Source organism: Lacerta agilis, chromosome 6, assembly GCF_009819535.1.
Source record: "Lacerta agilis isolate rLacAgi1 chromosome 6, rLacAgi1.pri, whole genome shotgun sequence".
NCBI classification, from domain to species: Eukaryota; Metazoa; Chordata; class Lepidosauria; order Squamata; family Lacertidae; genus Lacerta; species Lacerta agilis.
The window spans coordinates 91,701,731-91,719,256 of record NC_046317.1 but is presented as its reverse complement, the minus strand read 5'-3'; the positions used below and the strand labels follow the sequence as shown (position 1 = coordinate 91,719,256).

Sequence of the window (17,526 nt, the reverse complement as noted above, 5' to 3'; positions counted from 1 at the left end):
TTTTTTACTTGACACACGTGCAGAACAAAAATCTGAATTAAATCGGGGGGCGGCGGAGTGCTGGCTACCACTTGAATGAGGACGACGTCACGTGGATGATCAGAAAAATATGCATGAGATACATGAAATCTACTTTAATTTGCCTAAGAAACCGTGCCTTAAGGACTGAGCACCGTGTGATTACCTAATCTTACATGCAGGCTGCTGCTAAACCCAACCAAGAACGTGAGGAAGCAGTTGCTCGTAGTGGATGAATGGAAAGGATCGGGAGAGACTGCACCAGATAATTCATTTGATGTCCATGCATGGCCAAGTTGTGGTCAACTCACTTTCAAGTAAATAACTCAAAGCATGCCTGTATTGCAGTCGGTAAGTTTGTGTCCAGAGGGTGCCTGCTGCTCCGATTTTGAGCTTTGTTCTGATTGTATTTAACTGTAAAATAAATATAAATAACCGTACTCTTTGGAAAACGCACGGCACCTGTTTCTTACAGGGTGGGTGAGCGGCTTTACAAAGCTGCCTGTTTGTCCATCTAGCCCAGTATTGTCAGCTCTGACTGGCAGCAGCTCGTAGGTTGAGTTCTGAGCGCTTCCAGGCTGCTGCTGTTTTGGGGGGTCGGATTCAATCGCATCCAGGCAAACCCAGGTTGCGCAACCAGTGTCGATCTGCACCACGAGCCCGAAGTTTTGCAAGAAGGAAAGCGACCGGTAAAGCGCGGGACGCCGCCGTCGACTCGCCTCCCTCCCTGCCATGAGCGCCCGTTATCCAAACAGCGAAACAGCGAACGTCGCCATTTCCGCAGCCGCGCCGGCAGGGGGCGCTCTGCGTGCTTTTAAAAAAAGTTCATTCGTTCATTTCCACCCGGAGCGGTTTGAGCGTTGCCACGAGCGAGGCGGAACGAAAGGCTTCCCTCGCCCAGGGGGCGGGAGCGAGGCAGGAAGCGGGAAGCTGAGCTCCGAGGCGGCTGCGGCGGCCGGGCCGGAGCGCTTTGGCGGTTGCACCGGGGCAAGATGGCGGATCGGGAGGAGGCGCTGAGGGAGTTCGTGGCCGTGACCGGGGCCGAGGAGGAGCGAGCGCGCTTCTTCCTGGAGTCGGCGGGCGGGGATCTGCAGGTAACCCTCGGCCGGGGAGGGGGCGCCCCCTCGATTCCCGGGTGGGGTGGGGGAGAAGGAGCAGCAGCAGCGCCTCGCCCCCCCCCTTTCTCCCGAGACCCGAATGGGCCGCCTGGACTCTCTCCCTTCTCTCCTGCCCCCCCTCCCCCTTTTCCTCTCCCCCTCCCCCCTCCCCTCCCTCTCCCCTGACCCAACCCCAACCCCTCTCCCATTTCCTCTCCCCCCCACTGTCCTCCCCTTTTCCTCTCTCCTGCCCTCCCTCTCTCCCCCTCCCCATCATCTTTCCCCGCCCCCTTTTCCTCTCCCCCTCCCACCTGCCCTCCCTCTCTCCTGCCCCCTCTTTTCCTCTCCCCCACCACTGCCCTCCCCCTTTTCCTCTCTCCTGCCCTCCCTCCCCACCATCTTTCCCCGCCCCCTTTTCCTCTCCCCCTCCCACCTGCCCTCCCTCTTTCCCCCTCCCCCTCTCTCCTACCCCCTCTTTTCCTCTCCCCCACCACTGCCCTCCCCCTTTACCTCTCTCCTGCCCTCCCTCCCCACCATCTTCCCCCGCCCCCTTTTCCTCTCCCCTCCCACCTGCCCTCCCTCTTTTCCCCTACCCCCTCCTTCCCACTTTTCCTCCCCCTCCTTTTCCCCAACCCCTCTCTCCTGCCCCCACCCCTCCCCTATTTACTCTCCCCCTCTCCACTGCCCTCCCCTTTTCCTTTCTCCCCTACCCACCACCTCCCCCTCCCCCTTTTCCTCTCCCCCTGCCCTCCCCCTTCTCCCTCTTTTCTCCCCCCTTCTCCCTTCACCATTTGCCCCATATCCCCCCCCCACACACAGCTGGACTGCCCTGCACAATGGTCCTAGTACAGAAATGCTCCCCTCCCCCTGTAGCCCCCCTCCTGTGGTCCCTCCCCCCATCTTCCTTGGCCTCTAGGGCCACCTTTCTTTCCTCCCTCCACACAGCACTGTCTAACCTGTGGAACTCGCCTCTGCTTGAGGCAGGCAGCAGTGTCCACCAGCCTGGAATTCTTGGGAAAGAGGACGGGAGGAATCCATGGAGGCGGAAATGCTTTTGGGTGCCAGTCGCTGGAAAGTGTGGGAGAGTTGCTCTGGTGATAAGCGTCCCACTTGCAAGTTTTGCAAAAGAAAGGGGGGTGCATCAGTTTGGCCTCTGTGAGAACAGGATGCTGGACCAGATGGGCTATTGGGTCTGATCCAGCAAGCTGTTCTTATGTTCTTGGTTTGTTAAGGGTACTGCTGAGAGCTGATAAGAGACACCCGTTCCTCTCACGGAGCTACAATTCCCAGAGTGATTTAACAATCTGCTCTTCTTTACTATGATGCTGGATTAGATGGGTGGCACTGTGGGTTGAACCACAGAGCCTAGGGCTTGCTGATCAGAAGGTTGGCGGTTCAAATCTCTGCGATGGTGTGAGCTCCCGTTGCTCGGTCCCAGCTCCTGCCCACCTAGCAGTTCAAAAGCACGTCAAAGTGCAAGTAGATAAATAGGGACTGCTCCGGCAGGAAGGTAAACGGTGTTTTCGTGCGCTGCTCTGGTTCACCAGAAGTGGCTTAGTCATGCCGGCCACATGATCCGGAAGCTGTACGCCGGCTCCCTCGGCCAGTAATGCGAGATGAGCCCCAGAGTCGGGCATGACTGGACCTAATGGGCAGGGGTCCCTTTACCTTTACCTATTTGGTCTGATCCAGCAGGCACTTAAGTTCTCTTTCTTTCTCCTTCATCCTCTTCTTCATGACAAATCTTTCTTCTTCCCCCATACAAAACTGTATTCTCCCATACAATATTTTCCTTCTTCCACCAGAGTTGTTCCCTCCTGCATACTCAAGGGTCAAGACTTTTGAGTGTGTAAAATATTACCATATTCTTTTGGCTTAGCTTAACCTTTGCCAACCTAGTGCTCTCCATATGTTTGGGCTATGATTGCCATCAGTGTGGTGGCTGATGGGAGTTGTAGTTCAGTTGTAGTCCAGAACATCTGGATGGCACTAGATAGTTGAAGGCTGGCTCAGCTCTTGCCAGCGGGCTCCATTCTGCTAAAGAAGCCACCGTTTTTCCACCTGCTTTGCAGTAGGATGGAGAGAAGTCCTCATTGCTGCCCATTTGAAGCCTGTCATCATTGCTCTTTCTTCGCTTTTTTAGAATGCTGGCTGGAAGTTGCAAGTAAATTTCAATCCCTCTTTAAAAAAAAGTTCCATCTTCCAGAATCCAGGTACCTTAACCAGTAGCTCCCAAATAGTGGATCAGGAAGACCCAAGAAAAAATATTACATCAATGGAAGAAAGGAAAGGTACTAGCGGAGAAGGTCTTCCTTTAACTCTTGGAGGGGAGGCTGATTTTTAGTTTTCCTACTAAATAGTAGGAATTAAGATTGCCGGAAGAAATATCAACAACCTCAGATATGCTGATGACACAACCTTGATGGCAGAAAGTAGGGAGGAATTAAAGAACCTTTTAATGAGGGTGAAAGAGGAGAGCGCAAAATATGGTCTGAAGCTCAACATAAAAAAACTAAGGTCATGGCCACTTGTCCCATCACCTCCTGGCAAATAGAAGGGGAAGAAATGGAGGCAGTGAGAGATTTTACTTTCTTGGGCTCCATGATCACTGCAGGTGGTGACAGCAGTTACAAAATTAAAAGACGCCTGCTTCTTGGGAGGAAAGCAATGACAAACCTAGACAGCATCTTAAAAAGCAGAGACATCATTTTGCCAACAAAGGTCCGTATAGTTAAAGCTATGGTTTTCCCAGTAGTAATGTACGGAAGTGAGAGCTGGACCATAAAGAAGACTGATCGCCGAAGAATTGATGATTTTGAATTATGGTGCTGGAGGAGACTCTTGAGAGTCCCATGGACTGCAAGAAGATCAAACCTATCCTTTCTTAAAGAAATCAGCCCTGAGTGCTCACTAGAAGGACAGATCCTGAAGTTGAGGCTCCAGTACTTTGGCCACCTCATGAGAAGAGAAGACTCCCTGGAAAAGACCCTGATGTTGGGAAAGATGGAGGGCACAAGGAGAAGGGGACGACAGAGGACGAGATGGTTGGACAGTGTTCTCGAAGCGAGTAGCATGAGTTTGGCCAAACTGCGGGAGGCAGTGAAAGATAGGCGTGCCTGGCGTGCTCTGGTCCATGGGGTCATGAAGAGTCGGACACAACTGAACGACTGAACAACAACTAAATAGTCAAGTAATCTGGTGTTAGCCTCAGCTGGAGATGTAATACTTTGATCAGCTTGACACCAATTGCAGCCAGGCAACTTGTGCTTCAGGTAGAACTGGTTTCCCACCTACAGCACTTTGGCTTCCAAGAAGATCCAGACTGTTCCAATTATGAAGCTGCCGCAGGCTGAGAAAGTCACAGGCCAACTGCCGGCATACTGTTTCAAACACCCATTCTGGATCTTCCATATATTTTAGTATGATTTTTAAAAAATGACATTTATAGCGCAGAACAGTTTTGCATATGAGCCCATAAACTTCAGCTTGCCCATTGGCATCCGTGTTCCACTACACTGCTTGAACCCTGGGATTGGCAAGGTATTTGCCCAGAAGGAATGGCCTCTGGTGAACAGGCACCTGGTATTTTTCAGCAAAACTATAATGATTTGGCACTTAATGGAGAACAGTTCCAAGTGTCTCTCTAGACAGGAGCTCTCTTTCCAATGCTTTAGGGCTACTTGACATGTTACAGCAGGTAAACGACAATTTCCCTTGCATGAACGTGTTGCCAGGTAGGAATTCTGTGTGGTGGTGGTGCCATCTTCCCATATTGCGTAGTGTCTTGGAATACAACGTTATATTTTAATCAGATTCAATACTTGCTGGCTGGGGCTGATGGGAATTGCCGTCCAAACCAAAGCAGCAGTGAGAAGGTTGGAGAGCACCACAAACATACCCAGACCAAGGGAGCTCCAAGTAGGTGGGGAAGTACAGAAAACTTCTGGTACAGTATATGGTACAGAAGTCTTCACAGGGATATTGCCGGTTGTCTTCTCTCCCTCCTGGGTAGCACTAAGCTCTCAAAAACAGCTGTGTCCCCCTCCTTTCAGATTGCCCTGGCCAGTTTCTATGAAGATGGAGGTGACGAAGACATCATCACACTCCCACAGCCAGCTCCCAGCTCTGTTACCCGAGGCACTGCACCCAGGTGAGGTCAAACGGGCTCATCTTTGAGCATGTCAGAACTTCCTTCACACAGAGGAACCCTGGGAAGTGTAACATGCCAGGGAGGCCATGAGAACACCCTGCTAGGGATCTCTAGCATTCATGGAACTGCAGTCCCCACCCGCACCTCACTCTGGGTCTATTGGGCAATGGGTGTAAGATCACAATGTGTAATCCAGGAATGCCTCTCAGGTCCTTTTTATTCTCGGGGAGGTTTCAGCACGGCAAAAAGGGTTGTAAAAACAGTTCCCTTTTTGTGTTGGAGCAGAGGGAGAAGCAGCAGCGCTCTCTCCTTGTGTGCATGTGTTTTTTGGAATATTTTCTACTTTCCCACTATGGCTGCTGCTTTCCCCAACTTGGTGCCGACCAGATGCTGAGGCTGCTATATTGGATGTGCTGCAGCTTAGTGGGGCACATATTCTGACATGCTCAAGGCCCCAACTTTAGCCCTATGCACCCCCAGTTAACAGGATCTAATCTGCTGAGGCTGGGAAAAGGGATTGCATTGTGGGGATTTTTTTGTTTTTTTAAAATGTTACTGCCACATGATTTGGTTGGCTGCTGTTACAATTTGCATCTTCATCGTGTCAAATATTGTGTGTTAAGCTGGGCGGAGGGAGGAATGGGATCGTGGAAACAGGTTTTCCCATGCTTCTCACAAAAAGATCTGGCGTGGACTCAGGTGCAGAAAGCAGACCAAACAGCAGCATTTGGGGCTGTCAGTCTGACCTGATTTCACATTTCTGCTTAGTCATGCAGTCACTGAGAGAGAGAGTTTGAGCATGCTCAGTTGTCCCCCTCTCTAGCCTAGGTGTACTGTAGTGAATTTCACATTCTTGAGGAAAGAAAGAATGAGCTAAGGGAATGAATTAGTATCCACCATGAGCCTTTGGAGTATAGCGGGCCATCTACTAGAGTTGGGTGATACTTGGTTTTCAACTTCTTGATATATCGCCAGCTAAACATCACAATATGCTGATATATCACGAAGTCTGAAATAAGGATGGAGCCATATAGAGGCAATGGCTGGCTTCACAGTTTTTCCCTCACTCTGATTTTTCCATAGCACACACACACACACACACACACACACATCGTGATTCGCAACATATTGCCAGTTCAGAAATTAGGAAACCATTATCATGATACGGACTTGAAACCGGTTTTGAGCGATACATCGCCCAGCACTAACACAAGTCCCGATTTGCGATATATTGCCAGATGAAAAAACTATGAAACCGATATCACAATATGGTCTTCAAACCGGTTCCGGGCGCTCTATTGATATATCACCCAGCCCTACTATCTGCCCGCAGATTTCGGATTGTCTTCGGACATTTTGACTTTCAGGAGTGCATAGAATGCTTTGAAAGTGCAGTGCGAATTAGGGTGGTGGGGTTCAGGCACCCCCACTACAAACTCAGGAAGATGATGCTTGCTAGAAGATGATGGTCCCTTGCATGGTGAGCAAAATTGTGGCTCTGCTCTGCCCACCTGAAACCAGTTCCCAACCCTCTATGCCACACAATACAGTGGTACCTCGGGTTGCGGATACGATCCGTTCCGGGGTGCTGTTTGCACCCCGAAAAGTCCGCCACCCAAGCAGCGATATCACGCATGCGCAGACTGCATGGAGAAACCCGGAAGTAAACACTTCCCAGTTTTGCCACGTTCGTAACCCGTGCCGTTCGCAACCCACAGCGAACGCAACACGAGGTAAGCCAATGCAATTCTGGGCTGCATCAATAGGAGTATAGCATCTAGATCAAGGGAAGTAATAGTACCACTGTATTCTGCTCTGGTCAGACCTCACCTGGAATACTGTGTCCAGTTCTGGGCACCACAGTTCAAGAAGGATACTGACAAGCTGGAAGGTGTCCAGAGGAGGGCAACCAAAATGGTCAAAGGCCTAGAAACGATGCCTTATGAGGAACGGCTTAGGGAGCTGGGTATGTTTAGCCTGGAGAAGAGAAGGTTAAGGGGTGATATGATAGCCATGTTCAAATATATCAAAGGATGTCATATAGAGGAGGGTGAAAAGTTGTTTTCTGCTGCTCCAGAGAAGCGGACACGGGGCAATGGATTCAAACTACAAGAAAGAAGATTCCACCTAAACATTAGGAAGAACTTCCTGACAGTGAGAGCTGTTGGACAGTGGAATTTGCTGCCAAGGAGTGTGGTGGAGTCTCCTTCTTTGGAGGTCTTTAAGCAGAGGCTTGACAGCCATCTGTCAGGAATGTTTTGATGGCGTTTCCTGCTTGGCAGGGGGTTGGACTGGATGACCCTTGGGGTCTCTTCCAACTCTAGGATTCTATGATTCTGTGACTGTACTGTGACCAAGGAGCACAGTCTGAAGAGGCCAGGGCGCCACATGGCCCTACGCATGGAAATGTGGAGCCCCAGGGTGCCACCAGCCTCCAGGAAGCTGCCAGTTGTGTCCTGCTACTTGGAGCCACCCTCTGGAGTGCCATGCAAAGCGGCTCCATTCTGCCTGGGTGCAAGGAGGGAGGGAGGGAAGAGGCAGCCTGCTCTCGCCACAAGAGAAAGAGGCAAAGGTGCTACCTGGCAGGCAGGATGCCCCACTGGCATCTCTGGCTCCCATGGCAGTTGTGCTGTGGAGGGAGAGAGTGGGCGAGCATCGGGCGGCCTGGCTGGGCACTTAGAATCATAGAATTTTAGAGTTGGAAAGGACAACTCTAGTCCAACCCCGTGCACTTGGAAGTGTGCGGTGCTGGTTGCGGCCTGGGGGCAAGTGCAATACGTTGCCTGCCCCGAAATTCTGAAACCGCTCCTGCGATTTGAACTTTATACCAGTTTCGTTCAATGTACCCCCTTGACTTCCCCCAGAAATGCAAAGTGCCCCTTAGGGTACTTGGGATAAGAGCAAAACCTGCCCTCCTGTCGATGGGGTGGTGGGATGGCCTGTCCTTTACTGGCAGGAATCCATCAGGTCTGTCAGAGCTCACAAAAAATGTGCTGTACTCCTTTGGTGGGGGCATGAGTCCTTGCAAGATGGAAGATCATCCCTTCTACCACACTGTCCTTAACAACATTTGGCATTCTAGTAATCAGTTGTCATAAACATGGAGGTGTGAAAGCCTGGGAGGAAACACCCAGAAATAATGGGGGGTGGGTACCAGGAAAAATGGGAGGGATCCCAATTTTTCCAGATTTTTGTACTAACTAGACCATCACATCTCTAGCAAGCTGCTTTGTATTAAAAAATGTATCCTTTGGGCACTTGGTTGGCCTTCCACTTCTTGTCATTCTGTTCTCCCAGTTAGTGCTCTGTGCTGTTGGTGCTGCAGTTGCATCAGAGGGAGCTGGGGCAGACTCATATTGTGTCTCCTTTTGTCTCGCCAGTGACCACAGGGTGACGTCATTCCGAGACCTTGTCCATGCTCAGGAGGAGGAGGAGGAGGAGGAGGAAGGACAAAGGTTTGTTGCCCTTTGGATGCTTGACTTCCCCCCTGATTTATCGGGAAGGGAGGAGTTGGGGTGGAAAAGGTCCCTCTGGAAATGTCTGCGTTCGGCAGGGGCCTCTCTGTTGAGGCAGCTGTTGGGAGTCCTGCTCTTGGGGGGCATGCCCTCCCCTGCCATTGTTTGAAGCACCTTCATCCCAGAATCTTGCATAGTAAGTGGCTGCAGCTCTTTCTTCCTAGGCGGAGGAGCAGGGGAGTGTATTGTTACCCTGACATGAACAGGGCTGTGTTTGCTCTGTGCCAATAGATAAATAGAAACTCTCCACAAAGCAAGGCATAAGTCTGTGGCTTGTATGAATTGCACATCTTTCTTTCTTTCTTTCTTTCTTTCTTTCTTTCTTTCTTTCTTTCTTTCTTTCTTTCTTTCTGAATAGCTTGTTCTTCTACTATTTGTGCAATTTATTCTGGTATTGCTAGTTATAAGGAAGAGCGGGGACAGCTTTGTGGGGCATTGCAGCCTCTGGGGTTCTTGATCAGCTCCCCTTCTTTGACTTCTCGCTGAGCATTGACCACACAATTTCAAGTATATCATATTTACTTATGTCATGAAATTCATACGCTGCTTGATTGTAAAGAAACATTAAAGCCGTTTACAAAAATTATGAAGCGAAATTATCAGTAAGGAAAAATACCAATAATAAGGATTTTGGAAAATTAAAACAGTAGACTTAAATGCAGATTAAAATTTGCATCAACTGTCTTGGTAATGTGAGGTCAAGGAGCTAGGCCTTGAAAAGAAAAGAGAGCTCACATTCCCAGGAAGTTAAATTGAGTGCTAAATTATGTTGCAGCCACAGCACATTCTCAGCCATGGACATATCTGAGTATCCCTGTGATGTGTATGTTAGGAAATGTACAAGCTCCCACAGTAAAGCTGTGAAAGGGAGCAGCCCCCAGTAAGGCACAGTCCAGAGCATTACAAGAGCCCTCACATATCAAACACACCGAGTTATTTGAATTACTGTGCTGCACATCATAGGTAGAGTCAATAAGAGAAATGTGGGCGTTGGTGCACATAAAGCCAATTCATAATTTTCAGGATTGTCTTGCAGCAGAATGAATGAATGAATGAAGAAAGCATTTACAGAAACTTGGGTCTCCAGCTGTTTTTGGACTACAACTCCCATCATTCCTAGCTAGCAGGACCAGAGGTCAAGGATGATGGGAATTGTAGTCCCAAAACAGCTGGAGACCCAAGTTTGGGAAACTCTGTTTTAGAGTGTTCAAAGCTCTTGACATACCTAGTCCCATAAGGTTGGTGTGTGTGTGTGTGTGTGTGTGTGTGTGTGTGTGTGTGTAACTGAGAGAGTTCCCTTGCACAAGTGGAAATCCTTGCAATGACAGGATGTGCAAACTGGAAACCACCCAAAGCTCCTAAATTGTCTCATGCCCAGGGAACTCCTCTCTCCTTTTGCCAAAGCTGTGTGTGGCTGATGATTTATATAATGAAGAGGAGGCTCCTGGTAAATCCGAAGGGTCACATGGGCAGATTGGCCAACCTATTGGGCAGGTGTGCCTGAAATCCAATCCACAAGTGCTGTGCTAGCTGGCATTACGTTATACCTGCAGTCTGCTCACTGTTGGAGCCACATGCTTCTGAATGCCAGTTGCTAAGAATCGCAGGTGGGGAGAGTTGCTTTTGCACTGAAGTCCTGCTTCCGGGACGTGGGTGGTGCTGTGGGTTAAACCACAGAGCCTAGGGCTTGCTGATCAGAAGGTCGGCGGTTCGAATCCCTGCGACGGGGTGAGCTCCTGTTGCTCGGTCCCAGCTCCTGCCCACCCAGCAGTTCGAAAGCATGTCAAAGTGCAAGTAGATAAATAGGTACTGCTCCAGCGCGAAGGTAAACGGCGTTTCCGTGCGCTGCTCTGGTTCGCCAGAAGCGGCTTAGTCATGCTGGCCACATGACCCGGAAGCTGTACGCCGGCTCCCTCAGCCAGTAACGCGAGATGAGCACCGCAACCCAGAATCGGACACGACAGGACCTAACGGTCAGGTGTCCCTTTACCTTTACTTCCCTGCTTCTGGCCAGCTCCCCATTAGGGGCATCTGGTTGGCCACCATGGGAACAGGATGCGGCACATAGCTGCAGGGATCTTAGCCTTGCCTCTGTTGTCTACTCAGCCAGGCCAGCAGAACAGTGAAGAAAGGCCGGCTGGAGCAGAGACTTGACTCAGGGATGGGGAACTTGCAGCCTCCCAAAAGTTGTTAAGACTCCCAACTCCCAGCAGAATGGCCAGTGGTCAAGGTTGAGAGGAGTTGCAGTCCAGCATCCGATGGGCCACAGATTCCCGGCCTCCCACCTGTGCTATCTAGTCAGGTCCTCCTGCTGATGTTTAGCTGATCCGCAAACATTACTGCCCCTGCCACTCTGGCCCCAATGCTGCAAGCCAGCCAACCAGAGAGTAAGAATTGCAAATGTGTATTTTTTTACTGCCTTCTTACAACCTGTTTCTTAGGCTGGCGTTGGGGTGAGAGCATGTGTGTGTGCACTTAAGCCAGTTTGAGAACAGGACTTGCTTTGGCTACAGGAGAGAGTTGAAATTATTATTATTATTATTATTATTATTATTATTATTTATTAAAAATTCCGTACCGCCATAGCTGTCAACTTTTCCTCTTTTTTAAGGGAAATTCCCTTATTCCGAATAGGATTCCTCACAAGAAAAGGGAAAAATTGACAGCTATGTACCACCCTTCATGCGAAGATCACAAAGTGGTTTACAATTTAAAAACACAAAAATACATACAATAATAGCAAACAAAAGCAATAATACTCCCCTACACACACACACACACACACACACTCACAATTTAAAGGGTCAGAGATTGTTTTAATTAGCCAAAGCCTGGGATAAGAGGAATGTTTTTGCCTGGCATCGAAAGATATGTAACAAAATTAGCAAATATGTTTGAGCACAGATATGCACACATGCCCCAGTCTTCAATGGAGAGGTGTAATCACGGGGGCCTGTTGTCTCTTCAGATTTTACGCTGGGGGCTCTGAGCGAAGCGGGCAGCAGATTGTTGGTCCTCCGAGGAAGAAGAGCCCCAATGAGCTGGTTGAGGACTTGTTCCGAGGGGCCAAAGAGCATGGAGCTGTGGCTGTTGACAGAGCAGCCAAGAGCCCTGGGGAAGGCAGCAGGCCAAAGGTGAGCACACCCGGGGGGGGGATTCTGTTCAGATGAAATGTGCAGAAGGGGGTCGCGTAAAGCAAGGCTGTGGTTGGCGCAGAAGTGAGACAGGTGGGAGGGACTTGAATGAGGCCAAATCCTTCCAGAAAGCAGCATGGGAATGCGAGGAGCAGTAAGGACCAATGGTCAGGGAGGCAGAGCATAAAGCAGAGAGGAGTGTTGGAGGAGAAGTGGAAAAGATGGAAAAAGCGAGGGCTGGAAGCTTGAAGTAGATGGAGAGAGCGAGAAGGGGCCAGTGTGGACTCTCAGGGAAGGAAGTTAAAGCAGTCTCCAGGGCTAGAGAAAGGTGGACTTAGCTGAGACATTCTCGTCGCACTGAGAGTAGCTGCCAGCAGCATCTTCCCTCTTAAAGGCAGCTGCAGCAAGTCTCCTAGAGCCCGTTTCCTGTGGATGTTGTTCATGCAGAACTGCCTCCCTCCCCCAAAAAACCTCACCCTAAAAGGAGGGCTGGCAAAATCCCACTTGGCACTTAACATGCCTAAATGCTTGATTCAGACACTTGCTGATCTGAACACTTTTCCTTTCCCTGCGCAAAACCGTTGTTCAGTGGGGAAATGATAATGGCGCATTGGGTTTAATTAAAGGACGATTGATTAAGTTAGATACTGGCATGGGTTGTGTGTGTCAGCCCTCGAAACTATCTGGCCTGCCCACCCTTGGAATTTTTAGTGGAGGGGAAGCGAGAAGTATTTGCCAGGGCCGCCGAATGGTGGTTGAGATCGGAGGTGACCCATCTGCCTTTTTCCTGCTTTTTCCAGGCCTCACAGTTCCTTTCTCTCTCGCAGCCCTTTGCAGGTGGAGGGTACCGCCTGGGAGCTGCTCCCGAGGAGGAGTCTGCTTATGTTGCACCAGAGATGAGGCAGAACGCTGCCCAGGATGTGAGTATTGCTGGAAGTAGGACTAGATGTAGTGAGACCTGGCCAGATCCCCATTTCTCCCATCCAGGGTTCAATTCCTGGCTTTCTTTCTCTGGCATCTCCAGGATAGGTATCTCTAGTATCGGAGATCCAGGAAAGGCCTCACTCTGCCCCCGAGTCCATAGAGAGCAGCTGCTGCTGCTGCTGCTCAGCATAGATCAGGCGTGTCCAAAGTCCATTTAATCTGGCCCCTGTGGCAGTTTATTTCCTGGGGTAAAATCCTAAAAAAAAAAAAAAAACCTCAAAAAAGGTCAACAACTTTGGTTGGCCTTCACGGCCCTTCACTTCATCAAATCTGGCCCTCTTTGAAAAAAAGTTTGGACACCACTGGCATAGATGATATGTGTCAGGGAACTGCCCTCGGCAGGGCGGGAGGTCTTGTCATGTACCGAGAGCCCAGGCACCACCTCAGTAGTGAGACCTCTTCAAGCGGGGAGAAGCGGCACCTCCTCCAGCGGGGAAGGGCAGGCTGGAAACAGCCAGGCGAGGCAATGGCTTAGAGATGCTGCGGAGTTTCGCTCTGAGGGGAGCACACCACTTCCGTCGCCCCAGTTGCTCAGAGGGGTCAAAAGGAGACTGGGGAGGTGGCACTTTGGGGTGCCGAAATTCCTATGTTGGGGTCACAGCCAGAAACCTGCACTCCCGGATTCTGCGAGTGACTAGGACGGTCGTGTTTTCATGTTCTCTGCACTGTAAATAGTCTGCACCATTAAACTGTTAAAAGGACAATTTAGACTCGTGCCTGATTACTCGTGAGCAACCCTAACGCAGACCTGACAGTATGGAACCACCTTTTCTTTTCAGGCTCCCTCCTGGCGCATCAAACTATAACTCCCACCAGCCCCAGCCAGCATGGGGCTAATGGGAGTTGTAGTCCAAGACATCTGGCAGGAACCAGATTGGCAGAGCTGAAACAGACCAATGATCTGTCTAGATATAAGGCAGCTTCATATGTCCGGCCACACATTGCATGCAAGGATATATATATAAAACCCCTGGCACCAGCTGCTTCAGAGGAGAGAGGGTTGATCAGAGCTGCAAGGTTGTGAGAGGTGGATGCCCGAGACCCTTTCTCTTCACGCTGCTCCAAATAGCTCCATCATGCTGCTTTCCGCCCTGCAGGGCTCTTCGTGTGTTGAGCCCAAGACAGGCGGGGTGAGGTGAAGCCATTTGCACGTGGCCGAGAAAGGGTTCCACACCCATCTCCCTTGCCATCTCTCTCCTCCAGCAACATTGCAAAGGCACCAGGTGGGAGAAGGCCGGCTTCTAGGGCGGCAGCCCTGGCATGCCAACCTCACTCCCTGGTTTGAACGGGCGCAGGTGTGCAGCAGTGTGGCTTTCTGGGAGAGACACCCTGCAGGTGGTGTAAAGACTTCTGATTTTACAGGTGCACGTGGTCCTGAAGCTGTGGAAGAGTGGGTTCAGCCTGGACAGCGGAGAGCTAAGGAGCTACCAAGACCCATCCAACTCCCAGTTCCTGGAATCCATCCGCAGAGGGTAAGGACGGTGCTCTGGGATGTGGGCCAGTGTTTGGTAACTGGCTGCCCTAGACATCTTAGCCAGGGCTGCTTACTCCCTGGGACGCTGCACTCTGCAGAACGCTCCCTCGCTCCATCTTGCCACAGAGAAGGGTAAGGCTGGCTGGTCCTTTTCCTTGAGTTGCCTCCCTCTGCTTTCCCTTGTCAGGGAGGTTCCTGTGGAGCTTCGCCGGTTGGCCCGTGGCGGGCAGGTGAACTTGGACTTGGAGGACCATCGCGACGAGGATTTCTCAAAACCCAGAGGTGCCTTCAGGGCTTTCACCGGGGAAGGACAGAAACTGGGAAGGTGAGCAGTCAGCAGTTGAGCATTTCCTTCTTGCCTCTTTTCTCCTTTTTTTGCAAAAAGGCCCGGCTCCTTCTAGCCTTCATTGAGAGAAGCACCAAGTAAAGGTTCAAAAGGAAATTAAAGCACAGTAAGACACAGTATTCTGGGTTGCGGGTGGCGCTGTGGGTTAAACCACAGGGCCTAGGGCTTGCTGATCAGAAGGTCGGCGGTTCGAATCCCCGCGATGGGGTGAGCTCCCGTTGCTCGGTCCCTGCTCCTGCCAACCTAGGTGTTTGAAAGCATGTCAAAGTGCAAGTAGATAAATAGGTACCGCTCCAGCGGGAAGGTAAATGGCGTTTCCGTGTGCTGCTCTGGTTCGCCAGAAGCGGCTTAGTCATGCTGGCCATATGACCCGGAAGCTGTACGCCGGCTCCCTTGGCCAATAAAGTGAGATGAGCGCCGCAACTCCAGAGTCGTCCGTGACTGGACCTAATGGTCAGGGGTCCCTCTACCTTTAAGACATTGAAAATTCCCCCATACAAGGCTGCCTTCAAGTAATTATTATTATTATTATTATTATTATTATTATTATTATTATTATTTATAATAAGTGCAGTGAAATCTTGGTTGTCACATGTAATCCGTTCCAGAAGACCATTCGACTTCCGAAATGTTCAACAACCGAGGCGCAAAGGGCTCTTGGCAGTTTCTATGGTGAAAATTGAAAAACACGCCTCAGAAGCCATTCGACTTCTGAGGCGCGTTCAAAAATGGAAGCAATTACTTCTGGGTTTTTTTGCGTTCAGGTTCTGAAACGTTTTGCTTCCGAGATGCTCGAAAACCGAGGTTCCACTGTATTAGTAATATTAATACACCACTCATCTGGCTGGGTTTCCCCAGCCACTCTGGGTGGCATCCAGCAGAATAGTAAGAACACAATAAAGCATCAAACATTAAAAACTTCCCTAAACAGAGCTGCCTTCAGATGTCTTCTAAAAGTCAGATAGTTGTCCTGGACCTCAGTGTCCGGGCTGAATGATGGGGGTGGAGACGCTCCTTCAGGTATACTGGGCTGAGACCGTTTAGGGCTTTAAAGGTCAGCACCAACACTTTGAATTGTGCTCGGAAACCTACTGGGAGCCAGTTTAGGTCTTTTAGCACCGGTGTTGTATGGCTCCAGCGGCTGCTCCCAGTCACCATCATTCCTCCTTCCTTCTCCTGCAGCAGTTCTTCTGCTCTTGCTTTAATAGTAAAATCTCAAATTCTATAAATATTCAAATAAGGCAAAACTGCCTAGTTTCTCTCTGCTTCTTCGGTCTACTTGTAATATGATCTGGAATGTTGAATTTAGCAGTGAACGCCCCAAGCGCCGCATTGCAAGCTGGGCATCAGCTGTGAAGGTCAGGCAGTGCAAACCTCTCCTCCCTCCTCCTCCCTCAGCACTGCCCCCCAGGTGATGGGCGCAGGCTCCCCATCGCAGCAAGCCGAAAACGAAGCCAAAGCCAGCTCCTCCATCACCATCGACGAGTCAGAGCCCACCACCAGCATCCAGATCCGGCTGGCGGACGGGGGCCGGCTGGTCCAGAAATTCAACCACAGTCACAGGTACCGCTGGGGCAGAGCTTGCTGCCAAAGGGAGTTACGAATACGGGAACCTGGCTGGCGGCGGTGGGTGGCTGGGAGGCCGGAAGAGGTCCAACGCGTGTCGTTTCTCTCTCTCTCCCCCCCCCCTGCAGGATCCGCGATGTCCGACTCTTCATAGCGGACGCCAGGCCTGCTATGGCCGCCACGAGCTTTGTCCTCATGACCACTTTCCCCAACAAAGAGCTGACAGATGAGGACCAGACCCTGAAGGAAGCCAACCTACTGAACGCTGTCATCGTCCAGAGGTTAATATAAGGGAACCTGCCCGGTGGCTGCCTGCCCACGCCCTATAGCCTCCTACGGGGCGGCTCTCCGGGCGCGAAGGGCAGTCTCACGGCCGCCTCGTAGTGCTGGGTTCGAAGCTCTTGCGTTGGACTCTTTAGTTGCGTTCCCCACTGTTTTGTTTTCTTTGTGCTGATCCATGGACTTTAAAAAATAATAATAATAATAACAATTAAAACCAAACACAAACTTTTTAAAAGCAGCAGCAGCAGCAGCTACCTGTTGTGCCTGCCACACACTCCCCCTGGATCACTTATGGGGCAGAAAGGAGAGGTAAGGTTCAAGGGGGGTGGTGCATGGCTTCCTCCCCTCATTCCAGCTCCAGGGGTAGCAGCTCCAGGATCCGTCGGTGTATTAAATAAAGTGGGCCCCCAACCCGGGGGCCTCTCTTCTCTGTTGCCAACCAAGTCTGTAGGGCTGTTTCTGTCTTGCATATGGGTAAAAGCTGTGGGGGGCATTAGGAGGAATCCAGACCTTCCCTCCTCAAATAACCTAGCGTCCCATCTGTAGCACAATCTTGCCATCTACTCTCCTGTCCCTCCAGGCTCTCTCATAGCACCGCAAAGAGCAGAGAGGTCGCTTCAAAGTGTCTTCCCCCCCCAATATCCTGAAAATGAGCCACTCTAAGTCTCCGAGTGCAAAGCCTGGGATGGGTGGCCCTTGGGTTTTTTTCCTCCTTCCGGCGTGCTAAATAAAAGGAAGGGATCGTGAAAAGAGGAGACCCACATTTCGATCAGGGTTTTGAAGCCTCTTAGGTAAGGGGAGGGTTTGGCTTGGAGTGTGTGACTTCATACTTCCTAAAGATCAGCACGGCTGCAATCTGTCACTCATCTCAGTTTTTGATCCAGGGGTGTCCTCCCCGCCTTCTTCTGTTTTTTTTTTTTAAGAAAATAATTATTCAGATGCCTCCCACTGTCCCTCATT

General features: G+C 50.6%; 1 protein-coding gene across 2 annotated transcripts; it reads left to right on the top strand.

Annotated features, from left to right (window-relative positions):
* The first annotated feature begins 971 nt into the window (after positions 1-971).
* On the top strand, positions 972-16,771 carry NSFL1C (NSFL1 cofactor). Of its 2 annotated transcripts, none has more exons than XM_033153833.1 (9): positions 972-1,112; positions 5,168-5,265; positions 8,646-8,720; positions 11,749-11,914; positions 12,715-12,834; positions 14,261-14,370; positions 14,560-14,697; positions 16,117-16,281; positions 16,413-16,771. In XM_033153833.1, the coding sequence occupies exons 1-9, from the start codon at positions 1,011-1,013 to the stop codon at positions 16,573-16,575; spliced, it is 1,137 nt and encodes a 378-aa protein (XP_033009724.1). In that variant the 5' UTR covers positions 972-1,010; the 3' UTR covers positions 16,576-16,771. The 2 variants fall into 2 exon arrangements, with proteins under 2 accessions (XP_033009724.1, XP_033009725.1); XM_033153834.1 differs by having other exon boundaries at positions 973-1,112; positions 12,742-12,834.
* Positions 16,772-17,526: the final 755 nt, after the last annotated feature.

Coding starts and splice junctions, on each gene's coding strand:
- NSFL1C (XM_033153833.1), top strand. CDS start 1,011: ATGGCGGATCGGGAGGAGGCGCTGAGGGAGTTCGTGGCCGTGACCGGG. Junction 1,113..5,167: donor CGGCGGGCGGGGATCTGCAG/GTAACCCTCGGC, acceptor CCCTCCTTTCAG/ATTGCCCTGGCCAGTTTCTA. Junction 8,721..11,748: donor GAGGAGGAGGAAGGACAAAG/GTTTGTTGCCCT, acceptor TTGTCTCTTCAG/ATTTTACGCTGGGGGCTCTG.